General features: G+C 41.9%; 7 protein-coding genes across 8 annotated transcripts; 1 reads left to right on the top strand and 6 right to left on the bottom strand.

Moving 5' to 3' along the window:
• Positions 1 to 358: 358 nt before the first annotated feature.
• Positions 359 to 1,910, bottom strand: LOC108107167 (FGFR1 oncogene partner 2 homolog). Its single transcript, XM_041819571.1, has one exon. It carries the CDS (start codon positions 1,631 to 1,633, stop codon positions 686 to 688), a length of 948 nt encoding a protein of 315 aa, XP_041675505.1. The 5' UTR covers positions 1,634 to 1,910; the 3' UTR covers positions 359 to 685.
• A 430-nt stretch (positions 1,911 to 2,340) lies between these two features.
• Positions 2,341 to 5,684, bottom strand: LOC108107137 (interference hedgehog). Its single transcript, XM_017214539.2, is given in 3 exon segments — positions 2,341 to 3,903; positions 3,906 to 5,293; positions 5,373 to 5,684. Coding segments are annotated over 2 exon segments (2,631 nt in total). The 5' UTR covers positions 5,284 to 5,293; positions 5,373 to 5,684; the 3' UTR covers positions 2,341 to 2,650.
• Positions 5,685 to 5,778: 94 nt separating this feature from the next.
• Positions 5,779 to 7,175, bottom strand: LOC108107139. 2 transcript variants are annotated; one of them, XM_017214542.2, is made up of 2 exons: positions 6,970 to 7,175; positions 5,779 to 5,935 (listed from the first exon to the last, which is right to left on the bottom strand). In XM_017214542.2, the coding sequence occupies exons 1-2, from the start codon at positions 7,144 to 7,146 to the stop codon at positions 5,891 to 5,893; spliced, it is 222 nt and encodes a 73-aa protein (XP_017070031.2). In that variant the 5' UTR covers positions 7,147 to 7,175; the 3' UTR covers positions 5,779 to 5,890. The 2 variants fall into 2 exon arrangements, with proteins under 2 accessions (XP_017070031.2, XP_017070030.2); XM_017214541.2 differs by lacking the exon at positions 5,779 to 5,935 and adding an exon at positions 6,310 to 6,616 and having other exon boundaries at positions 6,658 to 7,175.
• Positions 7,176 to 7,303: 128 nt separating this feature from the next.
• LOC108106836 lies at positions 7,304 to 7,907 on the bottom strand. Its single transcript, XM_017214073.2, has 3 exons — positions 7,815 to 7,907; positions 7,438 to 7,753; positions 7,304 to 7,345 (listed from the first exon to the last, which is right to left on the bottom strand). Exons 1-3 carry the CDS (start codon positions 7,850 to 7,852, stop codon positions 7,304 to 7,306), a joined length of 396 nt encoding a protein of 131 aa, XP_017069562.1. The 5' UTR covers positions 7,853 to 7,907.
• A 156-nt stretch (positions 7,908 to 8,063) lies between these two features.
• LOC108107095 (YEATS domain-containing protein 4) lies at positions 8,064 to 8,977 on the bottom strand. The gene is made up of 2 exons (XM_017214475.2): positions 8,359 to 8,977; positions 8,064 to 8,301 (listed from the first exon to the last, which is right to left on the bottom strand). The coding sequence occupies exons 1-2, from the start codon at positions 8,882 to 8,884 to the stop codon at positions 8,165 to 8,167; spliced, it is 663 nt and encodes a 220-aa protein (XP_017069964.2). The 5' UTR covers positions 8,885 to 8,977; the 3' UTR covers positions 8,064 to 8,164.
• Positions 8,978 to 9,196: 219 nt separating this feature from the next.
• LOC108107093 (cohesin subunit SA-1) lies at positions 9,197 to 13,439 on the top strand. The gene is made up of 10 exons (XM_017214473.2): positions 9,197 to 9,362; positions 9,425 to 9,740; positions 9,798 to 9,971; positions 10,028 to 10,327; positions 10,381 to 10,814; positions 10,957 to 11,792; positions 11,852 to 12,210; positions 12,269 to 12,559; positions 12,629 to 13,169; positions 13,232 to 13,439. Exons 1-10 carry the CDS (start codon positions 9,292 to 9,294, stop codon positions 13,291 to 13,293), a joined length of 3,384 nt encoding a protein of 1,127 aa, XP_017069962.2. The 5' UTR covers positions 9,197 to 9,291; the 3' UTR covers positions 13,294 to 13,439.
• LOC108107094 (zinc finger BED domain-containing protein 4) lies at positions 13,437 to 15,921 on the bottom strand. Its single transcript, XM_017214474.2, has 3 exons — positions 15,619 to 15,921; positions 14,121 to 15,083; positions 13,437 to 14,066 (listed from the first exon to the last, which is right to left on the bottom strand). Exons 1-3 carry the CDS (start codon positions 15,868 to 15,870, stop codon positions 13,446 to 13,448), a joined length of 1,836 nt encoding a protein of 611 aa, XP_017069963.2. The 5' UTR covers positions 15,871 to 15,921; the 3' UTR covers positions 13,437 to 13,445.
• Positions 15,922 to 16,012: the final 91 nt, after the last annotated feature.

Genomic DNA, 16,012 nt, shown 5'->3' with positions numbered 1-16,012 from the left:
ATGTCATAAAAAATAAAACACCAAAAGTATTAAAAATTAAATACAAATTTAAAAATGGGAGATTACCAAGATAAACAAAGTTAAAGGTTTACTTTTAAATAATTTATGATTTTTGGAAATTAAATAACTCAATTCTCTAATAATTAAGCCATTTCTCGTTACTTACTAAAAATTACTTAAATTGGCCTAAAATGAACATCTTTTTTATTCCAAACAAAAATGTAATTAATATTAAATAAATAACTTAAAAATTAATAGCTTTTGGTAATAGTAAATCGAAAATCGTAAAATAAATTAAATTCAAATACAGTTGTTATTTTATAAGTTAACATATATATATATAATAAAAATCCACAAATTTTTGGTTAATCCTCGATTTGTTATGGAATTTATTTAGAAATCATAAAATCGACAGAGTACATTGTACATTACATTTGTGTGTGAGGGTTTACCTCGTTTTAAATTATGAACTTCATTGTTTACAATGTATGTGTATGGACACTATGCTGTAATGGATATTATGTATAAATTACTTAGATATTATCCATCGCTAAGACCTAATGCAACTTATGTTGGCCCTCTTCGTATGCGGGCTGTTTTGTGAGTGGGTGAGTAAATATGATAAAACAGCGCGGCGATTAAAATGAAAACCAAATGCATAAACTATTTGGCGCACCACCGCCTATCATGTTGTGGGCGGTAAAATCGCCTGATCCTCACCAGATTCAATTAACGTCGTCGCTGGTAGTGGCGCACTTATTGGGTTGACTGCAGGTCCATTATTGTTATCGTTTGCCACCGCCTGCACAACCGGCGCCGCCGATTCCAGCGTCTCAATAGCTGCTTGTGTGTCACTTTGATTTTGAACTGGGGCAGTGATTAGTGAGTTAGAAACGACGGCGGCCTTCGTCGGCTGTTCCGGACTACTGTACATTTGGATGACCGAGTTGTTGTTCATGTTCTCCACTGAGGCGCCCGATATGGACAGGTCGTCGGCAGAGTCGTCCGCTATGCTATCCGTCTGTACTGCCTTTTCCTCCAGTAGGTGGTCGCTTTCCCGGATAGGGCGCTGGGAGGATCCATACTGCTTTGAGATCTGGAGCAACTCGCGCAGCGTTTCATTTTCAAGGCGCAGCTGAGAGATAGTCTGTAACTCCCGCTGAACAACGCCGTCGTCTATACTGGCCGCCCGCTGCATCACGGCGGCCATTTCGTTGATCTTTTCCCGCTGCTCCCGGATGACCTGCCACATGCGCTCGTTGTACAGCTCCTTGAAGCTGAATTTGCTATCTAGCACCTTAGAGACGGTGTGTTCGCGATACTTTTGCATCATCAGCTCCATGACCCGCTCGTAGTCCTCGATGCAGATCTTGAGCTCACGGTTCTCCTTGAGGATCTCCGAGCTGTTGATGTTTTGCTGCTGAATGCGATTTACCATGTCCGCGTTTGTCTTGTTGTTCGAGATGCGGTTAAGTGATTCGATGTCGTCCTGATACTGTCGGAGGCTTTCCACCAGCCGATTGTTGGTCTCAGCCTCCTCGAGGAGTGCCGTGCCCAGGGCGTCCAGATCCTTGACCCGGCTAGCCATGCGCTGCGCGTCCATTATCATCTGGCCCACTGAAAGGTTCGACATTCTGCCCAGTCCAGTTGCGATTTTCGGATTTCTTTTTTATTTGGGGCCAGGCCCTCTGCTGATGGCACTGCAAAACAATGGAAACACTAACATTTGTGGACTTCATAAGGCCTGCGTACGGGGGCTTACGTTCTTTGCGGGTTTAGAGAAGCTTGGTATTCAGCGTAATCGCGTCATTTGGGGTTTTCAGCCAAAATATGCAAAAACAATACTAATAGAAATTTTGACGACGACCCAATTATTAGCTGACAGCTTAATAAATCCCAAACGCCTCTGTAGTCGCATAAATCCCTAACGCCACACCATTGAACGCGTAAATATACTGGTTGACTACCCAATGTACCGTAAATATACCAAACTCCAAAAAATTAAAATTTAATGTTGCTTTTTTAAATGTTTCCTTAGTTTTTAAATAACTTTATTATATGCTAAGCAAAGCAAATTTTGTATTTTAACTTTAATTAGCCAAGCTAAATATACTGGTGTGTCAAGGTGTACTACGTTATAAGTCAAGATTTTAAAAATTCGTATTTTTAAAGGAGTTTTAAATTTAATAATTTTTAAAAAGTTAAATTTAAAAAAAAAACTATTTTTTTAATCTAGTTGTATAAATATAAACGATATGTGCTTCGAATTGTGTTACCATTAAAACAAATAAAATTTATGCGTTACCTGCAGATTGATTTTTATGTTAAAAAATTCGGATAGTCAAAAGATGAAGCTACAAGCTTTATTGTCATTTTTGTAAAGGTCATTTAGAAGCTATCAGTACAGATTTTGATCTTATCGCGAAACATGGAAGACTTACAATAAAATGGACATAATGCTATGTTCTTAAACGATCATGCATGCATAAATCTAGTAATGTCTATTTAAGTACCTTAACTCTAGGTGATATTCGTATAAGTACAATCAGCAAAGGTTTTGTCATTCAAAGTTGTAGATAAAACAGAGGTAGAGGAATAGCATAATACATCGGGCGTAGGGATGTACGGACTAAAGATCACGAGATTGCGATTAAACGCCCACACTGTTGAGGCTGCCGGAAGAGAGGTTCTCGGAGCGACTGGACAACCGAGGACGCTTCATTAGTACTCGACCGGGCTTTCCGGAATTTTCGACTGGACCCGTCTCTGCGGATTGGTTTAGATTGTTATTGTTGCCGTTGTTGGAGCCATTACTGCCACCAGCACGTTCCAGCGTGCGTTGTGAGCGACGTAGTGATGAGGAGGACATCCTCCTCTGACCCGGATCGTAGTCGTAGCTTGACTGCCGCTGATAGTAAGTCGAATCCTGGTCGGTTTCGTTTTTCTCCTCCATCGCCTGCTGCTGCTGTTGAGCCAACGGATTCAAGGTGATATGTATGTGTCGGGTTCTCTGACGCTGTTTGGTGGGCGAACAGTTTCCCAGGGGCACGAAGTCGTCTCTTAGCTCCGCCATTCGTGGCTTGTTTGGATTGTTTCCTCTGCCACGGGAACTCCGTCGTCGGCAGACGCACAAACAAGTGCTGATCAGAAGCAGAATAAGAACTGCTCCGCCTCCAATTGTGCCCGTCAGCATGGGACTCATGTTAAAGGTCTCATTATGACTGGGAGTGGTCGTATCTCGGTCGCCCATCTGCTGGATAGGCTCCTCCGTGGTGCTAGTTTTGGGACGCTGGGTGCGTCCTTGTTTCAGGGCACTAAATTCCGATGCGGAGACTGCACTAAAGGATTGCAGCTTGAACTCGTAGAACGTTGCGGTCTCCAGGGGGGCGATTTTAAAGCTCCTCGCCTGCGCTCCTTCAATGGTAGCCTTAAAATATTCGCCAGCCGAAGACGATGGGCGATAATAGGCATAGTAACCTGTGATCAGACGTTCATCTGCATCACTAGCCAAACTCCAGTGCAGCACCACCGCCGTTTCCGAGTATTCCTCAATCTCCAACAGCCTCGGCACTGGCATCGGTTCCAATTCTGCTCCTGGCTGGAGGTAAAATTTAGCCGATGTATTACTCTCCTTATTGTCGTTGTTGGAGTAAACGGCCAGGATCCGAAAGCGGTAGGTATGCTGAGGCTTAAGGTCCGTTACCGAGGCTGTAAAACTCTTGCCCAGCTCGGAGTTCCATTTAGGCTTTCCGTAGGGTATATTATCGTTGGTGGTTTGCCAGTTTTTGCGCTTGCCAACCATTCGATACTGCACCTTGAAAATAACAATTGGCAGCCCATCGTTTCGGGGCACCATCCAGCGGAGCATCACGGATTCATCGGTCAGTCGGGTCACATTAGGGGAGACGGTGGATACATCTGTTTCTGTTTGGTTCCCTGGTTGGGCTTCGGACGGTGGGTTCCTCCAGATTCACGCGGTTCCTGAATTTGCTTTGGATTAACTTGAAGCAGGGTGCCCGCACTGTGCTCGCCTAGACTATTCCGAGCAAAGCACTGGACATAGCCGGCGTGGCGCTTTAAGACGCTATGCAATATCAGGGCATTGTTGGACAGTTCAGCCTCCGTATCATCAAGGCTGCTGTGACCGTTGATCAGCCAGTAGATCTCTGGCTTAGGTACTCCGGTTGCCTCGCACTCCAGCTGTAATCGTTCGCCTTCGTTGGTAAGATCTGCCCAGGGTGGCCGAACAATCTTAGGAGGTTGCTCCACGCGCAACTGTATGTAGTGTTCCAGCGCAGGACGCACTCCGTTATCTTGGAAGCATATATATGTCCCAGCATCATGGGCCCGAATGTTGGATATCTCTAAAGCATGTCCAAAAACTTTTGAACGCTTGTTTTTAACTGCTCCCACAACATCAGGACTGCTCCAGACCACAGTTGGCGGTGGAGAGCCAATCCCAGGGCATAACAGCATCAACGAACTTCCTTCGCGGATGGTTATTTCTTGGGCAGTTGGCTGTCCTTTAAGCAAATGCGGAGCTTTACTGTGGGACTTCTGATTTGGTGTAACCTGCAGATGCAGTGACCCGGTAAGCTGGATTCTCTCACCAGAGGCGGGATTTGTGGCTTGGCATGAGTAAGTGCCCGAGGACTCAGACGATACATTGCTCAGAAAGAGATTTCCATTTGTTCCGACGAGTTCTGGTTTGATCTCTACTCCATTTCGATAATAAGACCAACTGGCCGATGGATTAGATTGCACCTGCTGTCCGCAAGACCACAGTACAGAATTCCCAGCTTCCACTCGCCATTGAAGGGGTGACTCCGATTCCTGACTTCCCTTAATACTTGTGCTAGCCAGCTCCAACCGGGCTGTGGTGGAGGTGACCACCAATGGGCCAAACGAGCCAATACATCTGTACTCTCCAAAAGTGTCTGGTCGGACGAGCACCCTCAGCCGCGAGATGGCCGCCTCCTGGGAGACATTCGCCTTGGCCGTGCCTGTTCTGAGGTACTTGAACGCGGATCCTGGAGATTTGCTGGACCGGTGGCTCCAGTCGAAGCGCTCTGGTTGTAAACTGGTCTCGCACTCTAGCACCACCTCGTCTCCCAGGGGAGCCACCAAAGATTCGGGTGCGCGAAGAATTCGCACGCCAGGTGAGGGATGTGCGGGGTGACCGGAATGAGCAGGATGGGCGGGGGACTTCTCCAAAACCGGAATTGCTTCGAACCGCGACGTCAGCAGCGAAAAGAGCAGCAGCGAGGATGTGAGCAGCGTCATTGGAGGGGGGCTGCTGTGAATTGAGGGGTTTACCCCCAAAATATCCGTAAATTGGACAGCTAAAAACATTCGTAACGCTTTTATCTCACCTTTGTTATAGGGATTTCAAGTGGTTCTAGGTGAAGAAAACGCGTTTGCGTTTGCGCAGTTAATAATTTTCACTCTCGGCTATCGCGCATCACTTATGGCTTATATATGTATGTCTGTGTGTGTGCGTGGATTCGTGGGTCTAAATTATTTATGCACATTACATGTTAACGATCCAGGTCCATAAAATCATTGTATCTTTAATTCGGGCTTCGATCGGGCCCCGAAGCCACCGGACAAGCACATGCACTCAACAAGTCAAATAAACAATGGCATTTATTATTCCGTGGGGATGCTGGAACTGGAATCGGAACCGCGACGCTGGTTCACTTGCATTGATTCGCTCACCGGCGAACCAGGTGGAACTCAATGGTTTCCAATTCATCGGTTCATCGCGCTACAGTGCGCTTCAGCAATGTTGAACTAAATACGGTTAAGTTTTTGTAAACAGCCGTATTATGTTCCATTATATCCACAAAAAATATCTCATTAAGGTATCATATGTACATATAAATGCAAACTATTGTCCACAACCATCAGACGATTCAGAATCTCGGTAATTACACTGCAAGAAAAAAGTTAGTGTCAAATGGTGTCAAAAGCAAGGTAAGTATTCAATCAATTCAAAAAAGTTTTTAAAAAAGCGAAAAGGTCAAACCTAGTTAATGTTGTAATGATGTATAAATATGTCAGTGTTCTAAATTCTTTATCAATATTATTTGTAACAGCGAATTAGGCCATGAGCGTTCCAAGCTAATGTTATTAGTAACGATCATCGATGAAAGGCCTCAAAAGTCAATGCGGTTGAAGTCAAAATCCATTCACGAAAAAGAAATGAAGCTGGCTATTTTACTGTTTTTTTTGGAGGGACTCTCTGTGGCCCTGGGATGTTCAAGATTTTCATTTGCATTAAAAAGAAAATAATTTGAAACCTTCGTGGGACTTAACACCTGCATAAAAACAATTATGACTTGAAGAATATTGCATTGAAGAATATTATTTTTTATCGTAAAACATCAAATTGGTATACTTAATAAAAAAATATATATGAAATGTACGAATGTTTTTATAGCTTTCGCCGTTCTAAATTGCATCGTGCTTAGTGGTTGGACAGATTTTACGTCATTAAAGGGGTAAATTCCAATTCTATAAGTCCGCCGACCAAAATGGGATAAGCATCCTTAATGACTTCAAAGGAAAGCTTCACTTTAGGATGATTTAGAACCTGAACAATCTGAGGAATATACTAATTATTATAATTTAAGTGAATTTATTGTATTTACGAACCAAATTTTTATGATTATTTTCAAGACTCGAAAAATGTATCGTTAAAGGCTCTTGTCGGTGGCATAAAGCTTTGCCCATAGACGATGCATTGAATTCCAGAAATCCATCGGTTATCTCGTGATTCTGTAAATATATGAGTTGTAGCTGTGGACAGGAACGTATCATCTCCCAAAATGAATCCCCAGCCCAAACGCTGATGTCTATCAAATACAATTCTGTTAACTGAGGAAAATCTCCGAGAGTGTCATTAAAGCTTTCTGCGCACCACATTCCCTCCACTACTCCTTCATTTATGATGGTCAGTTTTCTCACATTTTGAAATCTGCAATGGGATACCCAAAGCCAAAAGTTCTCGTTGCACGTAAGTCCAACAATATCCTGTCCTCGGGCTTTCACAATGTCCTCGAGTAAGACTTCTACATCTTCAAATTCATCAAATCGGAGTTTTCGCAATTTTGGCAGCGCCAAAAGCTTGCTTGTATTTTCCATGCTAAGTAGATCTAATTCCAAATATAGTTCCTCCAGTTCATGCAATTTAGATATGGCCTCCACATAGGCATCTTCCTCGGAGTCTATCCACGTCACACTTAGAAAACGCAGCGGAAGTTTTTCGCATATTTCCTTAAAATATTTTGTTTTCCATTGTCTAGAAACACCCACGATATCTAATTTGATTAGGTGATTCCATCTGGTCACGTGATACCCAGAGAGTAGTTCAAAGGTTTGATACTTGTCTTTAACTCTCGCTGTGAAGGATTCTATTAAAGGAAAGCAAATTACCAAAATCTCTATATCGTCGACATAGGATTCCATCTTCAAATAGGAAAGTTCCCGGAGCTTGGGAAATCTGTGACTCCGGAAAGCAGACATCTGATCTATGGAAAAGTCTTCTATGGACAGCTTCATCACAGTAGAACTAATGCAATTCAGGAATTCATGAAGAAGTGGATCCTTAGTAAGAAATAATTTCCCATGCAAGAAGTGTTGGGTTCGACTGTGCCAGCAGCTTGAAATAACATTGTTCAGGCGGGACATAAATTCGGTAGCATCCCATAGAATCAGTTGTTCTTCCAGGTCAAGGTGCTCTACAATTTTACTTTAAGGAAGATTGGTAAAAGTAATATTTGGGTATTGTTGAATAAGGCTTCGGTTCTTACAGCAGGCACCGATTATTTAAGTCAACAATGCTCATCATCTCTGAAAATACGTTATTAAAAACAAAATAGAATGTGTTTTTAATAAATAAACAACTCTGCCTTCAGCTGATCAGAGCTGTAAGACAACGCTTTTCACGCCGATAGCCATCGATATACATACATATGTAAACTGCAATGTGATTTTAAATATAAAGTTAAGTTCCGACAAGCGCGATTTAAACCTTCCAGTATATCATATCAAAAATGTAATATTTTTTTAAGACTATATTTAATATTTTACACATAGATACTTAAAACCATTTCACTTAATCGAAATTGAATGCATATATTACGCAGGCTGCTTTTGCACCTTAGCCAATTCCGGTCTTGAATTTTGATATGGTCTCGCGGGCTAGCTTTAGTTTATCCTTTAGTGTAACGATCTCCCCCTTCACCTTCTGTTTTACATTCACAATGTTGTCCAGCGTTTTCGTTTTCTTTTCCTCAACTACAAAAGTTAAGATTACGTTAAGCCGTTCGAGAATAGTTAGTGGAATATAGTTACAGTCAGTGTCATGTGTTGACAGACCATTGGCGCTTTGCTCCGAAAGCATGAGATAATGCTGCATGATCTGGGTGGGCTCTTGGAACACGATTTCCTCGTACGACTCCGAGACCAGCCCCTTCTTGGTGTCCATAGTGGTGCTGGAGTTCAGCTCGCCATCGACGACGGGCGATTGGAAGAGCTTTAGGATATGGTAGCAAGTAACAGGCCGCTCCGACTGATCGTTGAAGTAAATCTTGATGATTACCTCAAATTCGCCCCAACCGGTCTCCGTTATTTCATATGGAGGCTTAACCACGATTCTATTTGGATTGGCGTAACTCTCGTGAAGTTTAAAATGCACCTTTTTTACATAAATGGACATATCTTCGTTGAAATATGGCTTCAGATAGACCTTCCACTGATGCGTGTGCCCGTCCTCTTCACGTTTCTTGCCGAAGGATCGGGCTACGTTTCCATATACTATTGGCTTGACGATAGTCACGCCTTTTAGCCGGCCACCTGAATCTCCTCCAAATTCAGTCATATTTTGTTTTCAATTTGTTTATTTTATTAAACTAAAAATGTTTTGTTTTGTTTCTTCCTCTTTCTTCAAGCCGCTGTTATCGATATATAAATATTTTGCAGGGCTGCACACCTATTTTCTGGTTACAACATAATTTATATAATCAAACTCAAGTTAAATATATAAATATTACCTTATATAATTTTCTTAAATATATTTATAAATAGTATTGTTTCAAAATAAAAATGAGTAATTTTACGTAAGCTGTAGCCCTCGTCGTCGACTGCGTCTATCGATACATTTCTCTGCGTACTGTGGGTTAGTACTTGTTATAATCGGACGCGACGAGTTTTGAGTGAAATTGTATTGTTTGTTTTTTAAAAACTAAATGTTTTGCAACCAGTTACCCCCTATATTAAATACTTAAAATGATGGCGCGTCGCGGGGGAAAGCGCATACGGATGGATGATCCGCCTCCGGAATACGATGAGTTGCACAGGTACAGCGCTATGTTTTCCCACCATTTGTGAATTTCTAAAAAATGTGTATTTTGTTGTCCAGCGATGCGCTAAACGAGAGCACTTCAGATGCGGACAGTCCCACCAAGAGGATGACCCGGCTGCGGGCTAGAGGTGGCGTACGGGACAAACCCCCCATAATTGATGATGACGAGGACGACTTCTACGCGCCAATTGCGCGCAAACGTAAGACTCCAGCCACCCGCAAGGGACCAACAGAACGTAAGGAACGCGTTGAACGGCCGCGCAAGGAGCCCGTGGACAAGGGACACAACGAACGGATCGACAACGAAAGGGAGATAACCACAGACGAGAACAGTTTGTACTACATTGTCCGGCACTCCAAGAATCCCATTGCCGTAGGAAATCTTTTTGGTCTGCAATGAAACGTATTATAATCGAGACTTCCATTTCAGAGCATTGTTGATCAGTGGATTGAACAGTACAAAGCAAACAGAGAAACGGCGCTGGTCGCATTGATGCAATTCTTTATAAATGCCAGCGGCTGCAAGGGAAAGATATCCGAGGATATACAATATCCAGTAGATCACACAGCTATTATCCGACGTATGACCGAAGAGTTTGACGAGGTAAATTACATCGCATATGTCCAAAGATCTATTTTTCAAACTGTTGAATATTATAGGAAAGCGGAGAATATCCCTTGATCATGACCGGAACTCAGTGGCGAAAGTTCAAAAATAATTTCTGCGATTTTGTACAAACGTTAGTGAAGCAGTGCCAGTACTCCATTATCTACGACCAATTCCTGATGGACAACGTCATTTCCTTGCTGACTGGACTCTCGGACTCGCAAGTGCGAGCCTTTCGACATACAGCCACATTGGCGGCCATGAAGCTTATGACTGCTTTGGTGGATGTGGCTTTGCTGGTTTCGAATAACTTCGACAATGCTGCGAAGCAATTCGAAGCTGAACGCGTGAAGGTGGGTTTCGTGATAATTAGTAAAATTGTATTCATAATCTAAAATTATTTTAGTCCCGCGATCGCCGCGCCTCCGACCGTTTGGACTCACTTATGACTAAACGGTCTGAATTGGAAGAGAATATGGATGAGATTAAGAGCATGTTGACATACATGTTTAAGTCTGTGTTTGTCCACCGATACAGGGATAGTCTGCCAGATATACGGGCCATTTGTATGGCAGAGATTGGTATCTGGATGGAAAACTATCCGCAAAACTTTCTTGACGACTCGTACTTAAAGTATATTGGTTGGACACTCCACGACAAGATCGGAGAAGTGCGTCTGCGCTGCCTGCAATCCCTGCTTCCTCTATACGAGAAGGATGAGCTCAAGGGAAAACTCGAGTTGTTCACGTCCAAATTTAAGGACAGGATTGTGGCCATGACCCTAGACAAGGAGTTTGAAGTCTCCGTACATGCTGTGAAACTGGTGATCAGTATTCTAAAGTAAGTTAAATTTTTTGGCAGAATAATTATGTATGTATTTGTACAAATCTAACAACTGGATATAAACTTTCTGTGATCATGAGGCATATTAACTAGGGCAATCTAATAAAAATTCGAAATTAACTAGCTCCTTTTTTTCTAGGATCCACCCAGAGATTTTGGCAGACAAGGATTGTGAAATAGTATACGAGTTGGTTTATTCCTCTCATCGCGGGGTGGCACAGGCTGCAGCAGAGTTTTTAAACGTCCGCCTGTTTCATTTAACTGCTGACATGGAAGAGACCAAAACCAAACGTGGCAAATTGCGAATGCCCAATACACCGCTGGTTCGGGACTTGGTGCAGTTTTTTATCGAATCCGAGCTACACGAACATGGCGCATATCTAGTAGACTCCTTTATCGATAGCAATGATATGGTAAGGGATTGGGAGTGTATGACAGATCTACTCCTGGAAGAGCCTGGTCCCAATGAAGAGCTTCTTGACAACAAGCAGGAATCAACGCTTATCGAGATCATGGTCAGCAGCGTTAAGCAATCAGCCACTGGAGAAGTTCCAGTTGGGAGAGCTAGCAATCGCAAATGTACGCTTAGTGCCAAGGAATTAAAAGCTATTCAAGATGAGAAAGCCAAACTGACCGAACACTTTATAGTCACTTTGCCGTCATTGCTAGAGAAGTATCAGGCAGACAGCGAGAAGTTGGCGAACCTTCTTGCAGTTCCCCAGTACTTCGATCTCAATTTGTACACCACCAACAGACAAGAAAGCAATCTGCAGGCCCTGTTAGACCGAATCGACCAGGTGATGAGCATGCACACAGGACGCGAGGTTCTGGAAACGTGCGCAAAAACTCTTGAATGCCTTTGCGCCGAGGGAAGTGCCACCTACACCAGATGCAATATTGCTAGATCCAATATCATAGAGAGCTCAGTGAACAAGTACAAGGACGCTATCGAGGAGTGGCGCAACCTCATACAAGGTACTTATACTCTTACAAAAATCTGTGAATAAAAATGTATTTTTGTACCTTATTTACAGGCGAGGAGACCCCTAATGAGGATGACATCTACAACATAACCATCACTCTCAAAGTCCTTTCTATCTTGTACTCCTCGCACAATCTCAACCCCTGGGATCTGTTTAAGTCCCTTTTTCAGGACGTCGAGGAGGCTCAGTCCAAAGAAAATGTTGAGCGCTGCCTGCCCAACGAAGCTTTAGCCTATTGTATAGAGGCATGCTATTTTTCTATTACATGGGGACTTCACTATGTAGAGAACGAATGCGAGACAGTCAACGTTGGCGAGTTGGTGGCTGAGTTGCGCAAGAATTTGGATGCCTTTATGGGAGCCTGCTTTGAACTAACTCGCGATGGACCTACAGTGCAGATTCAAGAAGCAGTTCGTTATAAAATATAATTTTGTTTTCATTAATTATTTCAATTATTGTGATTTGCAGGCATACCAGTCCATTTGCGATATGCTTATAATATTCTCCGATAAGTTAGCTCGAAGTGAGATCGAACACATTCGAGGTTTGGAGTACAAGTCGCGAATGGATGAGCACCTCATCTTGGACAACTTTGTGCAGCACTATGTGTTCTCCCTTAAACAAGACGTTGCACAAGATGAGACACGAATCGAGGAACTACATAAGAAACGTAACTTTTTGGCATGTTACTGCAAGTTGGTAGTTTATAATATAATACCAACAATGCGGGCGGCGAGCATCTTTAAATATTATGTTAAGGTGAGTATGAAAGCTGTAAAATTATAATAATACTACTAATTTACAACTATTATATCGTAAACATTTCAGTGCTACAACGATTACGGGGATATTATTAAGGCGACATTAGGAAAGGCCCGTGAGATAAATAAAGTAAACTTTGCCATGACCCTTCTTCTGAGCCTTATCACGGTTTTCAAGAGTCTGCAAGAGCAGAGTGAGGATGGTATTGTTTCAAAAAGCTCGCAAGAATTTGTGGACCTTAAGGAGTTGGCCAAGCGATTTGCCCTCACATTTGGCTTTGATGCTATCAAGAATCGCGAATCTGTGGCCGCCATTCATCGGGGTGGCATCTACTTTGCTGCCAACAAAGAGCCCGATGATCCGGTAAGAGCACCAACACGTCTGCTATTCCTGGAGGTTTTAAACGAGTTTAACTACAAGCTGCTTAAGCAAGACAAAAAGGTGATAATGAGCTTCCTTGACAAGATCATCCCACCCGCCATGCCGTCCAGCCGAGCCGAGGAATGGCAGCCACTAATCTTATACCGCAATTCCTTGTTACATGGAGAAACTGATCAAGCCCCAGTTGCCAGCAAACGAGCATATACACGTAAACGTAGGGATCATGGTAAGAATTTTAAAATTTGTATTTTATTTATCAACAAATCTAAAAACATTTTTATAATTTAGATGAAGAAGAAGAGGAGGAGGAAGACGATGAAGAACACAATGATCCCGATTACAGGGGCTAGAATCCAATCAGAACATATTTGTCTAAAGTGCAAAACCTCCTTTTCAGAGATGAAGTAGATTTAAGTGCAAAATCTCTTTCCAGGAGATCAAGTAGTTTTAGGTTTAAAGCCAATATTATGTACATAAATAAAGTTTAAATTATAAATTTTTTCTACTCCTTGAACTCTGAATTGCTAAAGCTAAAATTAGACTTTATCAACAACATTTTGGATGCATTTTCGGAGCTCAAACCCGCTCGCATATCGAAATACAAATGTGTAGATTCTCTGAATAAGCGTTGACTAGCAACACTAGATGCTGGTGCTGATAGAAATTTCCTAACAATGGAATACAAAGAATTGTATTTTATGTTTGTCTTCCACCACATTAAAGGATCCATATTTCTATCGATTCTAGGTTCGGAGTTATATAGATATAGTAGATTCTTAATCTGTGACTGAGAACCGAATGATGTTGTCGCATGTTGCGTGTTGGTGGATCCGGTTGTTAGTATGCTATCTAGTATACTATCAATCTTTGATTCATTTTTAAGGGAGGAGGTGGATGATACTTTGATTATTTTTAACGGCGGTTGACCGTTGAGATCTTCTTGAGCTCTACCGAGCAGAATCAAAATTTCATTGGCCACCAAGTGCTCCTCTCGCTCCGTGAAAAATGCTTGCTTATATCTTGGATCCAAATACGTGGCCATCAAAAATTTCATATCGCTTAAGACGTGGGAAAATTTAATTTCCAGTTCTTCAAGCAACTTTCTGGCGAAACTACAAATAGTCTATAAATTTTAAAGGTTAACAAAAATCCGTTTTATTAATTATTCTATTCTTACCACTGAGGAAACATAATTATGAACATCTGTTCGAAGAGAATCCCGTAATGCGGCCACTAATGGAATTACTGATGATGTTGTCGTTAAGGGATTGCTCCAAATCTTAATTGTTTCCTCACAAGGCTGCATAACTTTATTGCACAAATCAATCTCTATCCATTCATCAGGGTATATTTGAACCAGATTATACTCCTCGCAATATAAGGAGACGGCATCTTTCATTCTGAATACGCTGGCCATCATGTGGAAGGTGGAATTCCATTGAAAAGGATCAAAAGGCTTAAGTCTACATGGATCTCGCGTCAGGCGAATCTCTTGTATGAATTTTAGATGATCATTGGCCATCTTAGAAGAAGCAAAATGGTCAACTATTTGCTTGCATTTGGATGAAAGATTCTGGAGCAATTCGTTCGATTGCAAAGCAATCCTCACGCACATATGCAGGCGATGTACACTACAATCGGGCAGAGATCCTGGCAGAGCTGTGATCTCATCCCTGATGATGCAATGCGTCTTCTCCTTGGGAATCTCTATCGTCGAACTGGGTATTAGATCCCGAATATAACAAGCTACTTTAGAAGTGCTTTCAGAATTTAAGGCTTCGCATTTAAGCATTAGCCGGACACTCTGAAAATCTCCTGAGATTCCAGAACAAGATAGACTTAAAAGCCCTTCGCCATTTTGATCCTGGTAAAGGCTTGTAGATAACGATACGGCATCCAGAAGATTCAGCTGCTTTTTTAGGTGCTCTTGCATTTTTCTGTGTATATCCTCGCATAGTATATTCTCATAGTAGCTCCTTGGTTGAATCAGAAATCTTGGCTGAAGCACCCTTACAAAATTTACGAATGTGCTTTCTTCGATGAACTCAAATGAGTGGTTCAATAGCATGAGGGCCAACTTCTCATCAGAGCGCGGGTTGTAAGAAATTTCGTCCGTATCCAAAGGATCTGGATCAGTTTCCTATAATCATTTATTTTAAATTTTTTTTTTTTTTTAATCATAGAGTATGGAGTCTAACAGGGTTGAATTTTAACCCATTTAAAACGAAATCTTTTATAGAATCTAAAACTAATTTAAGTTGGTTTAAAATCCTAGTACAAGAAGCTATTTCCAATTGGTGTACCTTTAAAGGGGTTCATGAAAGAAAGAAATAATTAATTGGAAGAGATTTATATGTAAAGAGGATTTCCAGGTTGCGTTTCCAAATGTTGCATGTTTATATTATCTTATACTTTACATAAAGCTTTTACTGCAATTGGCAACATTTGTCCTTTAGAGCATCATGCGGATTTTTATATCCGCATTCTCAGAATAATACTGTGATCGACTAATTGAGATTTATGTATTTTGACTAAGTCCATTTATAACCTTCTAAATTTCTAAATTTTAAAATGTAATGGTATTGGTCTGGGTGTAATCCCCACATTACAGGGTATCTTTCTATCGGACCACTTTTGATGTACACATTAATACTGATGTAGTATTACCCACTCACATGCAAATTTAATTCCAATTGCGCTGTGGGGTGATGTGGCGAACCGATAGAGATCTCTCTTTTTACCAGGTCCAGGAACTTTATGTCCCCGGATAGAGCTAGGAACTCTGGTGGGTGCTTGCTTTTCAGATGATTTCGAAGGCAAGTGGTGCCGCGTCCTCTTCTCGAATAGTTCCTGTTGCACAAAAGGCAAGTGGCCACTGTGCCAGATGTCTTGTAGAAGTACTGCCACACATTGCTCTTCTTGCTCATGGTTCCAGACTTGATAAATCCCAAATTGTACACTTTTTGCGGATGTGCATATCCGCCTCTACATCCGTTCTGCAGCAGAGGTTTGGAAGCCCTGCCAGCTATCGATAAGCACTTAGATGGAATTAATCGAAATGCTGCGTAT

The sequence above is a fragment of the Drosophila eugracilis genome, unplaced genomic scaffold, assembly GCF_018153835.1.
Source record: "Drosophila eugracilis isolate 14026-0451.02 unplaced genomic scaffold, ASM1815383v1 contig_764, whole genome shotgun sequence".
Lineage (NCBI taxonomy): Eukaryota > Metazoa > Arthropoda > Insecta > Diptera > Drosophilidae > Drosophila > Drosophila eugracilis.
Note: the sequence above shows the minus strand (reverse complement) of the source record. Positions and strands in the feature narration are given on the sequence as shown.